This window comes from Tamandua tetradactyla, chromosome 23 (genome assembly GCF_023851605.1).
Source record: "Tamandua tetradactyla isolate mTamTet1 chromosome 23, mTamTet1.pri, whole genome shotgun sequence".
Lineage (NCBI taxonomy): Eukaryota > Metazoa > Chordata > Mammalia > Pilosa > Myrmecophagidae > Tamandua > Tamandua tetradactyla.
The window spans coordinates 55,355,007-55,375,764 of NC_135349.1; the positions used below are offsets into that span (position 1 = coordinate 55,355,007).

Consider the following 20,758-nt stretch of genomic DNA (forward strand, 5'->3'; position numbering starts at 1 on the left):
AGATCCTCTGGGAGGGAGCAGATGGTGGTGGCCCGAAAAGGCCACACTGCTGTAGATTCGTATCTGTTCCCCAGCAAGCTGAGGTTTGGCAGGAATAATGGGGTTATCTTGACGGCCTAGCCATGCATTCTCGAATGTGGCCCCCAAATAGTAACCTTGTGTGGAAGTTGGCCCTACACGATGGCGCCTAGAGGCGTAGAAATCGAGTTCTTTCAACAGACAACAGAAACACAACTTTATTCACTAGGATCGAAAACGAGTTTGCAATCGAGAGGGCAAGCTAGAGCACACTTTCTGGCCTCCCACCCCAGGCCTCACGGACACCAACCTCGGCCTACTGGCCGGGCAGCTCAGGGGGCGCCCAGTCCCAGTTGCCCTGACGCACCTATAACTCCCACACCGTTTGCTTTACTACAAAGTGACAGCCTTGGGCCTTCAGGCTGACACACAAGCAAGCTCCTGAAAGGACCGAAGTGGCCCTGGGCCCCCGGGGTGCACGTGCACGGCAAGGGTCAGCAGTGATCCCCTGTCCCGGGCCAGGCCGTGCGAGCCGGACATGGCTTTTCTAAGGGTAGGCACTGTCCCCGTGCTGCTTGGCGGCCCCTCAAGCGATGGCTGGGGCCAAGGCCTTGGGCCAGCAGCAGCTGAGAGGGGCAGCCAGTATCCAGGCTGCACAGGAGGGAGTGGGTGCCAATCGGTTCCTTGAGCCTGTTAGGACATCCGCTGGGGCAAGCATAGGTCAAGGCCCAGCCTGAGTGACCCGGACACCCTAGGGGTGACCACTGGTCCTGTGGACCCTCCGCCCCAGTCAGGGTCGGCAGCAGGAGGCCCCGCGGCCCTCCCTCTTGACATAGTCGTGCAGCCGGAAGTGGGGCTCGCTGGGGTTGGTCATGGAGCGCTGCTTCAGCTCCCTGCAGGCGGGCGACAAGGAGAGCGGGTGGCCGCCCCCAGCGGAGGTGATGGGGGCTTACCCTGCACCTGGGGGGTGGGTCTTTAATGCTGACCACCTGCACTCACTTGGCTATGGCCGTGAAGGCTAAATCCACGTTAAGCCCCGTCTTAGCGCTGGTCTCCATGAAAGGCAGCCCGTACTCCTGCAAACAGCTGCTGCCAGCTGGGCGGTGGCCTGGCGGGGACACCCAGACCCGGCGGCACGGAACAGCCCTCGCTGCCCTCCCGCCCGCCCATCCAGCCCCACTCACCTTGGCCAGCTTCTCCCCATCCTCCCTCTTGACCGCGCGTTCCTGGGCAGAGTCCACCTGTGCAGGCCCAGGGGTCTTGGTGTCAGCCGGCCCAAAGGGTACACCCACCATCCCCTCCCACCCCATAGGGCCCCCACCTTGTTCCCCAGCAGCATGAGCACCGCGTCGCGCTGGGCATACTCCTGGATCTCTGCCAGCCAGGCCTGCGGGAGGGGGCCGAGACCTCGGTGGCTCTGCCTAGCTCCTTCCAGCGTGGCGTGGGGTGGGCTCTTGCCAGCAGGAGGGCCCATGGGACTGCTGCTGCACCCAACCCCTCCTTTTCATCTTCAACCTGATCCCCCAGGAGGGCCTGCCACCCCCTTCCCCACATCCTCAGAGCCCCTGGCGCCAATCATGCCATGGCTGCCGGGTGGGCCTGAGGTGGGTGGGGGCTGTTCCCGGTCCTGGGTGCGCCCTGCTGACCTGTGTGTTGTCAAAGGAAGCCTTGTTGGTGACATCGTAGAGCAGCAGCAGGGCTGGGGGGCAGAGGGGCAGTGAGGACACCTGGGGCCCTGGCCCTGCACCCCACCCCACCCTCCTGATGCCCTGGAACCACCCTACTCCCCGGGTTGGGCCCTGCACCCCTGCCCTCACCGTGGGCGTCGCGGTAGTAGGCGTGGGTGACACTGCGGAACCGCTCCTGCCCAGCAGTGTCCCAGATCTGCAGGGACAGGTGCAGTCCTGACGTCACGCCTGCCCAGCCCCTCCAGGGCCCCAGCCTCTGCCCCCCACTCACCCCTCACCTGCAGCTTCACCTTCATGCCGTCCACATCCAGAACTTTGTTCTGAAACAAGCAGCCAGCTCCAGCAAGGGCCCAGCTCAGCCGCGTCCCGGGCAGGGGAGGGGTAGTGCTGGGCCAGGATGGAGTCTCCGCCCCCCCCCAACCCCACACAGCCCAGAGGGGTTAGAATGGGTGGCCCCACCCCCCAGGGCCATGGCAAGGACCCAGAGCAGGCACTGCGGGCTTCGCGAAGGTCACTGCGGTCCTGCCCTGACACCTCCCGCCTCACTCCACTCTGGCTTCCCCTTTACCCATGTCTCCTTAGGCCAGAGTGCCCCTCATGGAGGGCGCATGTTGGGCCTGCAGTGTCCGGTTCTGGCCCGGGCTTTCTGCCTCTTCCCTGCCCCCATCCACTGGCACCTCAGGCCCGCCCCTTCACCCCAGCTTCCCCCGCTATCATCCTCTTCCCCCAGCTCCCTGCACCTCAAGCCTCGCAGCCACCCCCAGTCGGCCCAAGCCGTGTGCTCCAAGCCGCCACCCTCGGCTCCCTGGATGCTGTGAAGGGCCCCTGTAGGTCCCTCTGAGAATCCCTCTCCCCACTGGCTCAGCAACGGCACAGGCGGCGCCTTGTCTGTCTTCCTGCTGCAGCCACCTGGAGCCCAGGCTATGCCTGGTACACAATTGGTACTCATTACATGTTTGTGGGCTGAGGTGACCCTCACACTGCCTCCCCTCATCCCTGGTTCCCCCAGGTCAGGGTTATGGACTGGGCACAGGTTAGTCCAGCCACTTCCCACCTGCGTGAGGTGGGGGTGAGGTGGGGCTCTAACCCCAGCTCAGGCGCACAGCTGGAGGGCCCGCCTCTCCCCCACCCGCCGCCAGGGCACTTCTGGATCTCCTGGGAATGGGCCATGGCCATCTGCTGGGGGTGGGGGGTGCTGGCGAGGACGTGCTCCCTTCCCCGGCGCCCATGCAGGGGCCTTCCCCCGCCCCACCTGACCCAGCATCACGAGGTGGGGGGGACAGCACCCATAACCCTTCATCCTAGAAGACTTGAGGGATCCTGGATTCCCCAAGCAGGGCAGAGAACAGCTCTCCAGAGGAGGAGCGCTGTCCTGGAATGGGCCTCTGCTCCCCTCCCGCTAACTGGGTCTAATTAAAGGGTGAGAAAAATGCAAATCCGGGATCTGCCAAGAACACACCAGCGCCTCAGCACGCGGGATTCAGGCTGGTGGGCAGAAGTGGGGCTCTGTAGGCCCAAGGCTATGGCCCCAATATTCCCTGACATCCCACAGGCTGGAGAGGGTGAGGAGCTCTGGCCAGGGACAGCAGCGGGTCTGAAACTTCCTGAGATCCTCCTCAGCCCAGGATAGGGATCTTGCCCCCAGCAAGCCCCGGGGCCCAGCCCCACCCCCCAGATTTCTGGGTAGCAGCCCCTCCAGCTCGGGGGGTGCGGTGTGAGCCAGCACTGCGGCCACCAGTCTTGCAGGCCCTGGACCGGCAGCCTCGTAGGGAGCGGGGCAGAGAGGCCTCCCCAAGGCCCTGGCCTTGGGTTCCTATGGTCGGGCCCAGCCCTGGGGCCCCAGCTCCTACTAACACCCCCCTCCCCCCACTCCAAGGCACAGGACCAGCCTTAGGGCACTGCCAGCCCTGCTTCATAAGGTACCGTCTCCAGAGCATTCAGGGTGTCACGGCAATGGCCAAGGCAGCCCCAGCCCCCATCTGTCACCCTGACCCAGCCAGCCCAGGGCAGCAGGGCGCTGCGGGGACACTCCTGTGGCAGGCTCACCCGGAAGTCGATGCCCACAGTGGAGATGAAGGCACCTGCCAGGAAAGCCCCATCCTTGAAGCGCACCAGGAGACAGGTCTTCCCCACGCCAGAGTCGCCCACCAGCATCACCTGGGGTGGCGGGAGGGTCAGAGGGCGCCGGGCTCAGGGGCAGGGGAGTGGGGTGTGCTCCAAGCTGACTTGGTTAGAGAACAGCTGTGGGGGTTGGTGGGAGGAGCCTGGACCCTGGCCTGGGAGCTTAGGGCCCCCACCAGCTCCGCTCCACCTCTGGAGGGCTCCCATGCCCTCGCCTTCCCAGCAGTCGCCCATCTCCATCGTGGGGCCTGGGGACAGCCGCCACCATCCAGGGCCCTCCCTGCCTACCACCCAGGCCCTGAACCCCATAGTTAGTCTGGGGGAGTGGGGGCCGGACAGTGCAGGAGCCTGGGGGTAGCATGGGGAACTGTCTACACCAGGGGCTCTTCACATCCCAGGAGGGACACAAATCCCACAAGGCTCACGAGCAGTTTGCCAAATGGGGTCAGGTCTTCGTCGCAGGAGGAGCCTGACGAGGTTCATGGGCAAGGAAGCTCAGTCTCCCAAAGCGCAGACTAGGGAGGGGCAGGCAGACACCCCCTCCACCACAGCTCTGTCCTTGGCTCTGGGAAGGAGGCCCCAGTGCCCTCACCCTGCTCACAAGTCTCTCGCCACCTCCTCCCCACTGCCCACCCCACACGCTGAGAAAAGGAGCCCCACAGACCCTGCAGGGTGAGGGAAGACAGCATATGGGAAATGATGAAGACAGCATATAGGCACAGGTGAGGGGGATGCACTGGGGGGCAGAGAGGGGCCCTGCCAGGCTCTGCAGTCCGTGGGACCCCAGATCTGGCTCTACCAGCTGGTGGGGGGTTAGGAGGAAGGCTCTGGCCAACTGCTGGTATCCGGAGCCCGGGCCTGACAGCTCTGTGCGTGTGCGATGCGCAGCGCCAGCTGCGGGGTGCTGTGGAGCCCGCTCGGCGCCTGGGGTCTGCGGGGCCCCCGCACCCTCCCAGGTCTCCCTCCTCCCTGGGCTCGGGCCGGGCGCCACCTGCTGCGCTGGCTGCGAGGTGGGGGTGGCGGTGGGGGGTGCCTGGCTCACCTTGAAGGCGACGTCGTAGAAGTCGCCGCCGCCGCCAAGCGAGGGCCGGCCGGGCTGCGGGGGCCCGCGGGGCGGTGCCTCGGGACCGGGGCGCACAGTCCCGGGGCGCGGCGGCCGGGGCCCATTGGCGGCGGGCAGCGCGGAGGCGGCGGGCGCGCTCGCCCCCTTGTTCTTGGGGGTCTTCTTCCTGGACATGGCGGGTGGGCGCTCAGAGCGCTCCCGCTGCGGCCGCCGCGCCCCGCGCCGTCCCGCTGCCCGCGCCCGCCGAGCCCGAGCCGGACCCGTCCCGGTCCCGCGCCCGCCACGGCCGCAGCCCGGCCCGGCTCCCGCCGCCCAGCAGGCCCCGCAGCCACTCGGGCCCGCCCCCCGCCGCCGCGGCCGCCAATGGGCGCACGTGGGGGCGGGGCCATGCAAATGAATCTGCCGCTCCGGGGTGGGGTCAGGAGGCCGCACCCCGACCCCGCCGGCGCTGCCCACAAGCCCCTGCGGCGTGGGGACAACTACTGCCCGGACTCAGGTCCAGACTCGGCTATACGCCCTTGTTGGCCGCCCCCGGGCCTGGGACAGGTGCTGGGGCTGTGCCCGAGGGAGGGGCCACCCCTGGATCCTGCTCCCTTAGCCCAGGGGGCCACTCTGTGGGGGCTGTCCCCAGCGCTGTGAACTGCGCTGGACCGCGCCTGGGTGGGGTGGCACCCTGGGACTCTGTTCCTTGTCCAGTGGGAGGAGCCACGTGGACTCCCTTGGGGCAGGCGGATCCAGAAGCACCCCAACTCAGCAGGCTTGGCCAACAAACAGGGTTTGCCAGATGCTTGGGGCTCAGCTGACAGCTGGTCTGCAACACAGCCCAGGTGGGCACAGCTGAGCCCACAGCGCACTCTCTCCACAGCTACTGGGCACAGCCTCCAAATCCACCTGGAAAGGGAAGTTAGCCAGCCCTCTGAGGGTCCCCCACTGCAGGACCTCTGCACTCAGGGACCTTGCATCCCCACCCCAGGCTGTGGCTGGCCCCTCGGCCTTCTCAGGCCAGGCTCTGGCCATATATTCCTGGGAGAGGGACTGTTCCCAAGGGGTCCAAGTGCTGATTCTCCAGATCCTACAGCAGCCCCTAGCAGAGCCCTCTCTGGAGCCTGACACCCCCTCCCCACACAGGAGGTGGAGGGGTCCCCGTGCTCTCAGCAGGGTACAGACAGGGGCACAGCAGCCTGGGGTCAGGCCCTGTGAGCTGTAGGCTGGGCCTGGCCATCCCCCAAGGCATGGCAGCCAGCAGGACCTGGAGCCCGAGCAGCGCAGTTCCAGTTGGGCTCAGAGATCTGAGAAGACACAGGTAGAGGACAGCGAGCCCTCGAGAGCCTGGCTGCCCAGCACAGGGATGCAAGGTCCCTGAGTGCAGAGGTCCTGCAGTGGGGGACCCTCAGAGGGCTGGCTAACTTCCCTTTCCAGGTGGATTTGGAGGCTGTGCCGCTGTGTTGCAGACCAGCTGTCAGCTGAGCCCCAAGCATCTGGCAAACCCTGTTTGTTGGCCTGTATGGAGGCATATGTCGTCTTCAGAGCTACCCTACCATTGTCCCTGTTGTACAGATGGGGAAACTGAGACCTGGAGAGGAGAGGGGAGTTGCCTGAGGTCGCCAGACTAGGAAGTGGCCAAACCAGGATTTGCCTGTGGAAACTCTAGCTCCAGAGAAAATAAATGTCCCATAGGCCCCTGAAGGTGACCAGTCCCTGGGGTATCTGTCATGGCCGGGAGGTGTCAGCCTGGGAAGCTTTATCACCACCACCCCTGACACACACACACACACACACACACACACACACACACACACACACACACACACACACAGACCTCTGCTCCCTGTACCCCTCCAGCCACCCACCTGTTCCACGCTGATCCCCAGATGTGTGTCTGCTGGCCCCTGGGTGGCTACCCCTGGATGTGCCTGATGGCCCTGAGGTCCTGGGCAGTGGATGCCCCACCTCCTCCTGCCTGAAGCTGCTCAGAACAGCCTGGGGGCGAGGGGGAGCTGGGTACCCATGGGGGCAACCAGGAAGAGAGAGGGAGGCCAGGAGGGGAAGGGCGCTGGCAGCAGAGGAGAGATGCTTGCCCTTGCAATCTTTAAAATTAGGAGAGTTCACATGCAACTCCAGACCTCTGGGTTGTTTTATAAACAGGCAATCTGGTGCCCCTGCCACACAGCACCCTACTCTCGTTCCTGCCAGCCATCCTCCCAATCTTTGATCGTCATGTCTCTTGGTACCTCCATCTGCCATCTTTCTCACCCTCTGGAACACAAGCTTTCTGGGCACAGGAACCAGCTTGTCTTGGTCACTGCTGCATCCTCAGCAGCCAGCTCTGGGCCTCAGTAAGTTATTAAACTGATGAAAGAAATGTGAATTAGAAGCAGAGGCCCCATTTCAGGAGGGCATGCCATTGGTAACAAGGATTTAATGCAGCTCATGCCCCAATTTGCAGTAGGGGCAAGAGGGGTGTCACATAATGAGAGCAAGGCTTTGTGGAGGAGGGAGCATTTGCCCTGGGCGTTGGAGTTTGAGCAGGATCCCAACAGGAGAGCAGGCGGAGCAGCAGATCGGCTGGGGCAGGAAATGTTTGAAGGCTCATGGTACCCAGAGGTGAAGAGGCCAAAGTGTGGCCCGGTTGCTTGGAGGGAATGGGAGATAATCAAGTTGGTGAGGTAGAAAGGGGGGCAGATTGTCAGGGAACTTTGAGCATCATGTGTGTGAACTTGGAAATTGTTCGGGGGGGATTGGGAGACACACAAGATGTCTGAGCAGAGTGGAGACGCCGTGCTTGGGAAGGGTGCTGAGAGGTGGGCTGGGGATGCGTTTGAGGGGACGGCGGTCACCTGGGGCAGAGGTCGTAGGGTCAGAGAGAACCTCCAGGAAAGGCAGGATCCGCAGGCCAGGAGGTGAGAGTCCATGGTGCGGAGACTGGATTAAAGATGAGAAATGCTTTGCTGCTTGTCCCATTGAGAAGTGGGGCTCTGCCCCTCCCCTGGAGCCTGGGCAGGAGCTGTGACAGCTTCGACTAGCAACTTACTGAGGGAGCGACTCTGTGTTGGTTTTTGGCCCCAGACCTTACGAGCCTGGCAGATTCCCCTTCCTGCCTCCTGGAACACTTGGTCTTGGGGCCCAGCTGCCTTGCTGTGAGAACGTCCAGGTGGCCCTGGGGAGACGCCCACGGGGCAAGGGACCCATCTGCTGGCCAAACCAGTACAGGAGCCACTCAGCAGTGGCTGTTCTCGCCTGGCTGACGCCGTGCTGAGCAGGGGTCAGCCGGCCCCCCAGGGCCTTTCCCACACTCCAGATTCATGAGTATCTGGGGGGATCATTTGTTACACATCTACCGATGAGCAGAGCTGACTGCCAGCCAGGGAAGAAAGGGGCCCAGTTGGTGGGGAAGACGGGAGGGTGGCCCTGGCTGTGCCCAGGAATGTCCAGCTTCTCAGGATCTCCAGCCCTGGACAGGAGAAGACCCCTGCAGGCCAAGACAGGTCCCTGAGGCAGGGCCTGCATTTGAGGGGAGCCCTGAGGCTGTGCTAGGGGTGGGGGTGAGAACATGCTCCTGGGGAGGGGTGCCCACAGCCTCCCATCCCTCTGGTGGGGGAGGGTACACACCGGACCTCATTCCTGTGCCCACCCCCCGTACCCTCAGACAGCTGAGTCCCAGGCCTCCCTCTGCCCCTGACTTGTTATCCTGATCACTCCTGATTCTGGGGTGACATGTGCATGACAAGCCTCTGGGAACAGGGCCTAGGGCAGGCTCTCTCTCTCTGGACCCCCATTTCCCAGCCCTCCAGCTTCATCCCCACACTCAGAGCCCCCTCCTCCAGGCAGTCTTCCTGGTTCCCCCCATTCCCACATCTTGCTCCCAGGGGTGCCTGCAGGGCAGGGCTGGCCTTCTCACCAGCCTGTGAGCATCCTGAGGACGGTGTCCCCTGCTGGATGCAGGGCTGGGGGGCTGCATGGGAAAGACAGGGCTTCAGGGGTCTTCTAGCTGAGTGTGTTGGGGGGGGAGTGCAAAGGCCCCAGGCCCGTTCTCCTCTCAGCTGCCCCCAGGAGGTGAGTTGTCTGAGCTTAGCTATCTGTGCTCTCAGGGGAAGGGCCCCTGGCCAGGAAGGGCTCCCAAGGGCGCAGGCCCTGGCTGGGTCCCTAGCTGGCTGTGTGACCCTGGGCGAGTGGCAGACCCTCCCTGGGCCTGCTCCCCGTCTGTGAGATGAGGGGTGGGCGGAGCTCATCTCCGCGGTGCCTACCAGCTCAAACACCTTCTGTTCTATGCGAGCCGCGTGAACGTTGCCATGGAGACGGCAGCAGAGGCCCTGCAGCGGCGCGGAATGTGATTCCCACCCGAAAGAGAAAGGAATCCGGTCCCCGGAAAGCCGTGACCTCTGAGACTCAATCCCCCAGATGGCCAGTGGCCTCTGGGCGCTGTCCCCGGGCCAAGGTGTGCAGAGGCCACCCCGAGAGTCCTATTCCTGAGAGGGCACATCCCACCTGCAAACGGCTCACCTTCATACCTTCCAGCCAGAGGGCAATGGCCCTTCCTGGGGGCTCATCCTGCCTGAAGAGGAAGGGACCCACCCTGGGATGGTAGCAGGCGTGTCCCTGCAGGTGTGACCCCGTTCATCGTCACGCCACAGTGCAGTGGCTCACACGGGGGAGGGGGGGCAGTTGCAGGGCTCAGGCCACGGAAGGGAACGAGCTGTCACCGACACCTCCTGTACCTCTGACTGGTGGCCGCGGCGGGTCTCGCTACCCAGGCGCTGGGAACCCGTTTTCAGTGGTGGCACCCCCTGGCCATGGAGCAGACCGAGTTGGGGGTGTTGGGAGAGGAGGACGTGGCTTAAGTAAAGGACGAGACTGGCTTCCAGAGCCAGCTCTGGGGGACTCTTGGCAGCCACCGTGGGGCCTGGGAGGTGGGGGTGGGGCCTCTGGCTGCAGCAGCAGCGGGCAGCACAGGGCGTCCCGGGTCATGTACTCCAGGTGCCTGCCCAGGGGCTCCGTGTCAGTGTGGTGTCATAAAATGCACACCTGGTGTGACCACGATAATCCGTGCTGTGCCTGCCCCTGGACTGGGCCATGAATATTTCCTTCTTATTTACACAAATAACATATGACCTTTGCAACCGTTTCGATAACACGAACCGTACAGGCAAGCTGATAGTTGATGGCGTCCCTCAGGGGGGACTGCGCCGTGAGCTTCACGCATCCGTTTGAGCTTCCTGCTGTGGCTGGAAGTAATGGCCATGAACTTGGTGTAAAGCAGCACAGACGCATTCCCACGCAGGCTGAGGTCGGAAGCCTAAATGAGTCTTACAGGCCAAAATCAAGGTGTTGGCAGAGCTGCTTCCTTCTGGAACCTCCAGGAGAGAATCGGGTCTTTGCTTGGTCCAGCTCCCAGTGGTTTCAAGCAAGCCGTGGCACATGCCACGTCATTATAATCTCTGCTTCAAGTGGTCACCTTGTCTCCTCTTCCACCAGCCAATCACCCGCTCTCCCCCTCTCATAAGGGTCCTTCTGAGTCATTTAAGGCTCATGGGGAGAATCCAGGAGAATCTTCCATCAATACTCCTAACCCCATCTGCAAAGTCCCTTTTGCCAGAGAGGGTGACAGATTTCTGGCTAGCTCCGGGAGCAGTAATTCAGCCTCCCCTGGGGCACTCGGGTTCTCCATTTTGGGATTTTGTGTAAGATTTTGTTTGAAACAAGGGTTTTGTGGCTGAGGCAGACCTAAAAATCACAGGCTATGGACTCCTTTTTCTCTGCCGTGTCTAAGTATTAAGATTATGCTAGACTCATAAAGTAATTAAGATGTGTTCTTTTGCCTCAGAGTATAAATGAAATCACAATAATCTAATCCTTCCACATTTGATAGAATTTGCCCATGAAACAACCTGGAATAAGTGTCTTTTCCTGGCATGACTCTTTGGTGTATTTTCAATCTCTTCCTTTATTATCGGTCTATTCAGGTGTTCTACCTCTCTGAAAAGTCAGTTTTTACAGAGTGTGTGTGTATGTACACATTTAGATTTCAAAGCTGCAAACAACTGCTCATAATTTTCTCTTACAGTTACAATTTTTTTTTCATTTTGTGAATTAAACTTCATTCTTAAACTGAATGATCTATATTTTAGTCTTCTCTCTATCTTGTCCTCTCTTGGTCACACTTGCCAGCAAGCTTTTTTTGTTTTAAGTCTTAATAGCCTTATATGCTAAAAATAGCTCTTGATTTTATTAATCAATTAAGCTACTCTTTTAAAAAATTTAAAATAACTAATTTCTGTTCTTGGTATCCTTATTTCCTTCCTTCTACTTTTTCAGGTTTATTTTATAGTTATTTCTCAAGAACGTTGTCATCTCTATGCTTAGTTCATAAACATATTTTTCCATGATTAATAATAAAAACAACAGACACTCAATTTCTCTCCTAGTATAGTTTGGCTGCATCCCACAGTTTGCCTATGGTGTATAGTTATTACTGTTCATTTCTGTATAATCTGATTTTAACTTTGATTTTTTTTTTGGCCCAAGAGTTTCTAAAAAGAGAGTATTTCAATTTCCAAATGGTTAAATTTTAAAGATCAGCTTTACAGAGGTGTAATCTACATACAACAACTTTTGCCAGTTTTAAGTGTACAGTTTGGTGAGTTTTGACAAATATATAGTTGTGTAACCATCATCACAAATATGATGTGATACATTTTTATCACCTCAAAAGGGTCCTCATGGTTGAGAGGTTATCCTGGAGGTTATTCTTATGCATTAAATACACATCACCTTGTTAGTCAAGATGTAATGAGGAGGCTGGAGGGAACTGCCTGAAAACGTGGAGCTGTGTTCCAGTAGCCATGTTTCTTAAAGATGATTGTATAATGATATAGCTTTCACAATATGACTGTGTGATTGTGAAAACCTTGTGTCTGATGCTCCTTTTACCTACCTTATCAACAGATGAGTAAAACATATGGAATAAAAATAAATAATAAGGGGAACAAATGTTAAAATAAATTCAGATTGAAATGCTAGTGATCAATGAAAAGGAGGGGTAAGGGGTATGGTATGTATGAATTTTTTCTGTTTTCTTTTTATTTCTTTTTCTGAACAGATGCAAATAGTCCAAGAAATGATCATGATGATGAATATGCAACTATGTGATGATATTGTGAATTACTGATTATACATGTGGAACGGAATGATCAAAAGTTAAGAATGTTTGCATTTGTTTGGTGTTTTTTGGCATTTAAAAAATTTTTTAAAATTATATATATATATTTTTAAAAAGGGTCCTCATGTCCCTTTGTGGTGATCCTTTCTTCCCATCTCTTGTTCCTGGCTACCACACTCTAGCTTTTGTCACTATAAGTAGTTAGATTAAAACAAAAACAAAACAAAACAAAACAAACCCCAGCTTTACTGAGGTCTAACTGACATGGAATAATAGCACATATCTAAAATGCACACTTTGATGAGTTTTGATATCTGTATCACACCCACAAAACCGTCATCACCATCAAAATAACGAACATCTAAAATCCACAAAAGTGTCCTCATGCCCAGTAGTTACCTTTTTAAAAAAAAGAAACTGACGTTCGTTTCCAGCTGTATTGCATTGTACTAGAAGAAGGTAGCCATCTGATTTCTATTCTGGGGAATTTAAAGAGATTTCATTCAAAGCTTCATATATGATTCATCGAAAAATGTTTTTAAACATTTTAAAAAAGTATAGCCTTTGTATAGTTTATCAGATTTACTTTTCAATTATCTGGGTCCCCTCCTAACTGTCAGGACACCAGTCTTGTCCCAGGGCCTTCTGTGGGCAGTTCCCTAAGCCCTCTACCCAGGTGAGAGACCCACCTTAGCCTGGACTGATTTCCAGGTGTGTGGGGTTGAGCAGGTGCAGGACCCAGAATAACCTGTAGGAGGCACTGTTGCCTAAAACCGAATACTGACCTAACCCTTTCCTCCTTTGCCCAAATCACATTAATACAGTAGAGATTCTTAACTGGTACTCAAATTCTCTTTTATCTTTACTGACTTTTTTTGTCTACTTTATTTACAAAATTCAAAGGAAGATGTGATAAAGTCTTTCACAGTGATTTTGCTTTGGACAAATTCTTTTTATTTCTAATAATTTTAGCTTTATACTATGATATTCTGCTTATGAGAACACAGAGGTTTGTTATCTGTTGTACATAGATTGTACCTTTCATAAGTGTAAAAAAGCTGATTTTTTTCTATTCAATACTTCTTGCTTTACATTTTCTGGTATTAATATTGCCATTCCAACTTTCTTTGTGTTTTCATTTTGCCAGCTCCTTATTTTCAGACTTTCAGGCTTACAGGCATATTTTGCAATAAAGCAAATATCACAATAAAGTGAGTCATGTGAATTTTTGATTTCCCAGTGTATGTAAAAGTTATATTTACACTATCCTGTAGTTTATTGAGTGTGTAATAGCATTATGTCTAAAAAGAAAACAACGTACATACCTTAATTAAAATGTGAATAGAGACAATATGAATACATGCTGTTGGGAAAATCGTGCTTATAGGTTTGCTTGACATGGGGTTGCCACAAACATTTAATTTGCAAAAAAAACAAAAACAAAAAACAAAAAACCATATCTGCAAAGATCAGTAAAGCAAAGCATGATAAAACAAGGTATGCCTGTGTTTGTTTTAGCTGTAGCCCTAGAAATAGCATTTACCCAGATTTAGAATTTCTTCTCAATATGAGAATCTTTGTCCTTTAACAGGGGAATTTAATTCATTTACATCTATTGTGATCATTCACATACTTGCTTTTATTCAAAACTATTTTATTTTATTTGTTCTGATTAATACACTGATTCATTGTTTCATTTTTTAATTCTTTCTTGCACTGATCTGGTTTTCTTGTTTCTCCCCCTCCCTCTAGTTTTCTATTTTCTTTTATGCTAATCTTTATCATTAACAGTTCATAAAAACCTTTACTTCTATATTGCATCTGGAATTAAACATTTCTCCAATGCCCCCCTCCCTGAACCAGAAAGATCTTTGGCACATGTTTTTTTCTCTGTCTTACCACAGGTGTGTTGAAATAATCTCAAATTTCATTTCCAGATAATCATTACTTTTCTTTTTTAAACATATGTCTTTTCTATTTTAGAAAACCTTTCTAAACTGCTGACTTCACTCCATAGCCGCCTTTGAACAATCACTGAGACTTGATCCATCTGCTCGCTCATTTTGTACCACTGTTTCTTTTGGGGGTCTCTTCCCTCATCATGAGTCCTTGGATCTTGATGGTTTATCATTTGACTGGAATGAAAACTTTGAGTTTGAATGAAGTCTCAGTGCTGCCACTTACCTGCTGTCCAACCTAATATGGTTCTTAACCTCTCTGTGTCTCAGTTACTACATTTAAATAAAGGGAATTGTTAACAGAACGATCATATGTTAATGTTTTTGTTTGTTGTTATTGTTTTCTAATTAATAAATTTAAAAAAAATTCAAAACAAAAAATAAAATAAAGGGAATTGTCATAGTACCCACCTCCTGGAAATGTGAGGGTTCAATAGAATAAGGCAACAAATGAATGGATGGGGAATGAAGCCATGGGTTCCTTTCCCCCCTCCTACCTCTCAGGAAATTCTCTCCACCAATCCTCCTATTCTCTGCTCTCTCATCTGCTTCTCCCTCTCTGCTGGCATTGCTTCCCTTAGTCTGGAAACCTTTCTGCCATATGAGAAAGCACTGATCCGTGCCCTTCTCCTGTGCCCTGCTTCTCTCTCTCCTTTCATAGCCAAGCACCTTGAAAGAGCGGACCCATGTCACATCTATACAACCTGCCGCGGCCACCTGCTGGTATCTGGTTCGCTACCAACACCTCCCTCACCACACACGTTGTAAAGGTCATCAGTGAGTGACCCGTCTTTGGCAACATACAGGTGACGTGGCAGGATGTGGTCAGTGGGAAAACCAGCAGGTGTGGGGACAAATGCTCTGCTTTTAGTGGAGGTCCCATAAATATATGTCCCCTGAGTGGGTTTATTATGGGAATGAGAACAGAGAGGGGGAGCTGGGGAGGCATCCTGGAGGAGGAGGCACCGTGGCTGAATCTGTAAGAATTCATAGGGGTGGAAGGGAAGAGTATTGCAGACAAAGGGAACAGCGTGGGGAAAGGCCAGTAAGGGAGAGACAGTGGAGAGTTCTGGGAGCCTCAAGCAAGAGTAAGTGTGGGCCTGCGCAATAAGGGGGGCTTGGAAAGGAGCTCATACCTCCCCCAACCCCAGGCCCTGCTCCGATCTTGCAGAACAAATGGACCTCTCCCCTGAAGCCTCTCCCTTGACTTCCATGTACTGTGCCTCAGTTTCTTCCTACTTCTCTGGGCTCTCTCTCGGCCTCCTCCCCAGGTCTTTCTCCTTCCCACCTCTTCTGGAGTCTTCTTTCTGCGCCGGGTGAGCTTCCTACCCCACCTCCAGCTGCACTCCGGACATCTTGCCAAATGGCCCCGGGCACCAGGTATCCAGAAACCATTCCTCACCCTTCCCCTCTGCACCCTCCTTCCCAGGGCCCCTGCATCCATCCTGGCACCCAGCTTAGAGGTACGGACCATCTGAGACCCTTCCTCTCCCGTGTCCCCACATCCAGCCCTCAGGCTCCTTCCCACTTGAGCCTCCTGCCCTCCCCCCACCACACCACCCATCAACCCCAGTTTGGCTTAGGCCTTGGCTAGGTCTGTTACCTAGACCCGAACTTCCAGCTCACCTCTAGCCCCTGCCACCATTCTCAGGCCCAAGCACTCCTCTAGGATTCTGCATACAGGTCCGTGAGGTCTGTGGTCTGCTCCCTGTTGCCAGGAGGCCCTTCCTGCCTGGTAGGAATGGTTTCCGTATGCATGGAGTTGAAGACAAGGAAGGTGGTAGGGGTCGCCCCGAGAATGGAACACGGCTGTGGGATCCTGGACGGATGCTGCCCTGGCTTTTGGCTGGAGGACCTCTGCTTGATCCTGGGGGCGGGTGGGGGCCTGGGTGTGAGACCCTGGCGGAGAGAGCCCACAAGCACAGGTAGAGCTGCAAATAGGGGAGGCCACCACAGGGTTGCCATGACGCAAGGGCCACCAATGAGGGACATCCACTTCTTAGTCTAAACACTTTAAGTCTTTAAAAACCTTTGATATTTATTTATTATTTTATTGAAATGTAATCCACATACCTTAGAAATTCAAAGTACATGATTCAGTAATTTTTAATTTTCATAAAGCTGGCAACCATCCCTACCGTCTAATTCCAGAACATGCTGAGCCCCGATGAAGAAACCGGGCACCCCTTAGCTGTCGCTTCCCGTCTCTTCCTGACAACTGCAGGGAACCACTGATCTGCTTTCCGCCTTGATGGATTTGCCTGTTCTGGACGTTTCCATGATGGAATCGCACACTCTAGGGATCTGGGTCTGGCTCTTTCCCAGATCTTGCAAGTGGCCTGCTTGCAAGTTCGTCCAGGTCGCCCGGCTTGTGCTCTCCCCACGGCCGCGTGCTGCCTCGGCAATGAACGCCCGAGGACAGGGCCGCGCCACCGAGCCCGACGCAGCCGCGAAAAAAACAGCAAGCGAGCAGTCGCCGGCGGCCGGAAGCGGGCGCGGACAGCAGTCCCCCGCCCAGGTGAGGCCCCGTCACCGGAGGAGCGGCACCAGAAGGGGTATTTATTAAGCGCCTACGGTGTGCCAGGCGCCTGGGCTGCGACAGTGGTCGAGCCAGTCAGAAGCCGTGGGAGGCGCGCGAATCGGCCGCGGCCGTCCTGTCCGCTGGTGCCTTTCCGATTGTGCGGACTGCGGGGGAGCTGGACAGTAGTAACCGATCGGGGCGGAGCCTGCAGCCCGGGGGGAGGGCCCTCCGGACGCCCCGCCCCAACCCGCCCCCGCCGGGCGGAGGAGGAACCGCGGCTCAGCCCGCACTGCGGCGACGGGGCGGAGTCTCCGAACGCCCCGCCCCGCGGCCACCCCTGTAGCGCTGGGCGGAGCCTCCGGACGCCCCGCCCACCCCGCGCCGGGAGGAGGAGGAGCGCGGCGCGGGCCTCAGTGCAGCGCGAGCGCGCGAGCGGGCGGCGGGGGACGGAGAGCGCGGCCTGGTTCTGAGCGCCGAGCGCGCGTCGCGCCGCCAGACAGGCCGCCGCCGCCGCCCCGGATCCCGCCCCGCGCCCGCCATGCCATCCACGGGCTCCTCTTGAGCCCGCCCGCCAGCCCGGTCTCCCTGGGCCGCGGTCCCCGCACGCCGGGCGGGCCTGGGGGCCGGGCCGGGGCCATGCGCGCGGCGCCCTGACGATGCCCGCCCGCCTGGCGCTAGCGCTGGGCCTGGGCCTGTGGCTCGGGGCGCTGGCGGGGGACCCCGGGCGCGCCTGCGGGCCGTGCGCGCCCCCCTGTCTCTGCGGCCCGGCGCCGGGCGCCGCCTGCCTGGTCAACTGTTCGGGCCGCGGGCTGTGGACGCTCGGGCCCGCGTTGGACATCCCCGCCGACGCCACGGCGCTGTGAGTACCCGCGCCGCCGCCTCCCCGGGCCGCCGTCCCCCGGGGCCGCCGTCAGCGCTGCCGGGACGCGGGCCGGGCGGTTGCCATGGCGCCGGGCGGAGAGGGGCGGCCTGGGCCGGAGCATCGCCGGGGCGGCGGGGGCCTGGCCGCGCGGACCCGCCGGGGGGGAGGCCGCCGGGCCTGGCGGGCCTCGCAGGGCGTGGGCGCGTTAGCCGGCCTCGAGGCGGGAAAGCGGGGCGCCGGCCAGGCCTCTCCCAGGGCGAGGCTCCAGCTCGGTGATGCCGGCCCGACTAAATAAGGAAAACCTGGAGCGGCGGCCGGCAGTGGGCCCGCTGGCGTGGTCCAGGGCGAAGAGGAAGATTCCGGGCCTGTGAAAACAGCTCCCGCCCCTGGGGCTCCGCAAACAGGAGCTGCAGGAGGCCCGTGGCGGCGTGCCGGGGCGGGGCTGAGAGGTCGCGCAGGGTCGAGAGACGAGCACTTCAGCGCTAATTAGGGAGCTAACCAGAGATGAGTTAGAATGTGCCTGAGGCTGGGGTTAGGATACTCAGGCCCTGAAACCCGGGGGAGGAACCTAGGAGATAGCAGTCCCTGCACCTGGGACACAGGGTGGAGGTGACCGGCAAGGATTTGAAGGATGTGTGAGAATTGGTCTGATGCATCAGGAGGGGCCGAAGGTGAGGCGAGGCAGAGGAGGAAGGGAGGAGGGAAGAGGTGGTGCTTATGTGCAGTGTGCGTCCCCATTTGTGGGGCTGCAGGGGGACAGTGAGGGATGCAGACAGGAGGGAAGGTGGCCCAGGTGGTTTGAGGTCTGGATGGGTCTGGGCATATCCTGCTTGAGGTTTCAACATCATGCTGGAAATGTGGGAGCAGGGGCTTGACCTGGATGGGTTTAGAACGCTGCAGAGATACTGTCAGACTGACATTTTGGAAGTGGCGATGACAGGCAGCCTTGATTGATATGTGTGGAGAGCTGGGCCCCGTTCCGAGCACGTGCTATGAATTGGTGTGTTTCATCCTTACTGGAATTCCCTGAGGTTAAGGCCCCATTTTACAGATAGGGAACTGGAGGCTCACAGAGGCGCTGTGACTTGTTGGAGGTCTCATAGCCAGTAGGTTGGTAGCTGTGGTCGGATCTCAGAGTCGGGGCTTTATCCACCCCCCACCCAGTACAGGGCAGGCCCAGGACCCAGGGCTGGATTGGAAAGGGTGCAGGGGGCTGAGATTTGTCCCCGGAAGCCTGTGGACCCCAAGCCCCATGGTTGTGTTTACATTTCTGGGCATCCGCCAGGCTCCTAAACTGAAATTTCATCTCTTGCTAACTACATGTTGGAATCCCTGGGGAGCTCTTCACACCCCCGAGCCTGTCAGGTTTTGTGGTGTGCTCTCCGGGTGACTCCATGTGAGAACCCTGAGGTCAGTTTGGGTGCTATGTCTGCTGGGGAGGGGGTTGGTTCTGCCCTGGCAGGGGTGGGTACTTTCTGGGTGGACTCGGAGTGGGAGGAGAAGGGGTCCTCCAGGCTCCTGGATGTGGAGCGCTTGCCGTCACGGCTGTTGTCACGGAGATGGGCCTTCTCTTACCTGCCCCAGCATCCTGTGATTGTGCTGGAACCCCCCTACTTCCCCCATGCTTGTTTCTCGGCACTGTAGGTGTAGTTGGTGCCCTCTTGCCTCTGGTCTCACTGCCGGGCTGGAAGCTTCTGGGAGTCAGGCTGAGCTCCTGCTGCTCACTCCTGCTTCACCCAGTGCCTGGCGCAGTCCTGGCCCTGGGAGCTGCCTGGGAAATACCTGCTCCAGTGGGTGGGCCAGGGGCTATAGCGGCATGGGCTCTTGGGGACCCTTGGAGGTGCTCCAGGGAGCTCGAGGTGTTGCCTTGCTTGTGTCCCCCCAGGCTCTGGTCCTGGGTTCTGGAGGAGGGGGCTTCTGGGGCCTGGCCGGATTCCCAGGGCAGCTGGTCCCCGAGTGTACGACAGGACCCTGCCAGGCGAAGTGCTGGGGTCACTTCACATTAGTAGCTAGGTGAGAAATAAAGGAAGGTCTATACCTTCCCTTACACCCCCCGCCCCGGGTGGCCTCAGGAAGATTCCTGAGGGGCTGGATTGGAAACTTATGTTAAACCATCACCTGTGCCCAGGCCCGTCTGCCATCAGACCTGCACACCCTGGCGGGAAGGTGGAAGGGGCTGTCCAGACTCCACCAAAGGTGTGTGGGTCCAGGCCCCTGGACAGCTTGGTCAGCACTGTCTCGTGGTCACCCCTGCATTCAAGTCTCCTGGGCCAGCCCGAGTCGCTCAGGATAGCAGGGTCCAGACCCTCTGGAGGCCCAGGGCTGGCCCGCGAGGGATGTGGGGCTTCTGGGCGCACAGCACGGGTGTGGCTCTGTCGTCAGGCTTCAGCCCTTCTTGGTAAATGCTGCTGTGGAGGTGGTGGTTTGGAAAAGATGACGTACTTGACAAAACGTTGCTGCCCTCCAGCATCTAAAACTTTATTACCACGAATTTGAACATATTCGGAAAGTGGTGGGATGGCACAGTGAACCCGAGGGGGCCTGCCTGCCACCCCTCCCCCGACCTGCACTGTTTGAACCCCGTCTCAGCGCCCCCCCACCCCTCCCCGTCTCTCCGGAAGCATTGCAGATGCATCCCATCGCCTTGGCCTTACCTTGAGTCACTGGTGACTCCTAAGTCTGTGAAGTGCCCAGTGTGTTCCGTTTCTGAAATAATTTGAGTTCAGATCCAAATGGGGCCACGTGATGTAGTTAGTTTTTTCAAACTCTTTCCTCCCATCCCTTCTGTTCCTTGTGCGGTTTGTTGGAGAGGCCGGTTCCTTAGGTGCCTGTTGCTGGCGGCTTCTCTGCGGTGTTGCAGCTGTGGCGCTGCTGGAAGGCCCATTCCGCCCTCTGGGCTGTGTGTGGACTGGGCAGGGTGGCACACGTGGCTCCCAGCCACCATCTGGGATGGCACCGATTTAGAATGTGCGTGTCATTGTGGAATGTCTGCAGCATGTGGGTCAGGGGTCAGCTCGGGCCTGGCCACTTGTGGAGGACCACGTCCCAGGTGATGTGGGCTACTGATTTTGGCCAGGGGGTTTTGCCCAGACCTCGTCTCCTGCCGTGGATGTGTCAGGTCCAGGGCCAGGCTGTGGCAGAGGTCCGGCAGGTACTTGGTTCACTGGTGTAAAACACTGGCAGCTTAGCACCTCTCTCAGCCGGGAGCCCCTGCAGCCTGGCCCTTTGCTGCCTGTGCCCCTGAATGGAAGAGAGTGGGGGAGTGACCATGGCCGAGGCAGCCTGGGGGAGCCCTGCCCGCCATGGGTCTTGGCTTGGGCGTAGCTGGCTTGGGGGCCGCTGGGTGGCAGAGCACCTGCAAGCTCCTTTGT

At 57.3% G+C, this 20,758-nt stretch overlaps 2 protein-coding genes across 2 annotated transcripts in view; one reads left to right on the forward strand and one right to left on the reverse strand.

The window, feature by feature from the left end:
- Window positions 1-221: 221 nt before the first annotated feature.
- RAB26 (RAB26, member RAS oncogene family) lies at window positions 222-5,121 on the reverse strand. Its single transcript, XM_077142203.1, has 9 exons — window positions 4,870-5,121; window positions 3,753-3,863; window positions 1,985-2,026; window positions 1,836-1,902; window positions 1,665-1,717; window positions 1,340-1,405; window positions 1,203-1,259; window positions 1,018-1,094; window positions 222-911 (listed from the first exon to the last, which is right to left on the reverse strand). The coding sequence occupies exons 1-9, from the start codon at window positions 5,062-5,064 to the stop codon at window positions 809-811; spliced, it is 771 nt and encodes a 256-aa protein (XP_076998318.1). The 5' UTR covers window positions 5,065-5,121; the 3' UTR covers window positions 222-808.
- A 12,060-nt stretch (window positions 5,122-17,181) lies between these two features.
- The window catches only part of PKD1 (polycystin 1, transient receptor potential channel interacting), a 51,723-nt gene continuing 48,146 nt past the window's right edge, over window positions 17,182-20,758 (forward strand). Inside the window, exon 1 of the mRNA XM_077142152.1 lies at window positions 17,182-17,384. Coding sequence (XP_076998267.1) covers window positions 17,182-17,384 — 203 coding nt within the window. The remainder of the gene's footprint in view (window positions 17,385-20,758) is intronic.

Coding starts and splice junctions, on each gene's coding strand:
- RAB26 (XM_077142203.1), bottom strand. CDS start 5,064: ATGTCCAGGAAGAAGACCCCCAAGAACAAGGGGGCGAGCGCGCCCGCC. Junction 2,027..3,752: donor CTGTGGGCATCGACTTCCGG/GTGAGCCTGCCA, acceptor TGCTTGTTTCAG/AACAAAGTTCTGGATGTGGA. Junction 1,718..1,835: donor CTACTACCGCGACGCCCACG/GTGAGGGCAGGG, acceptor TCTGCCCCCCAG/CCCTGCTGCTGCTCTACGAT.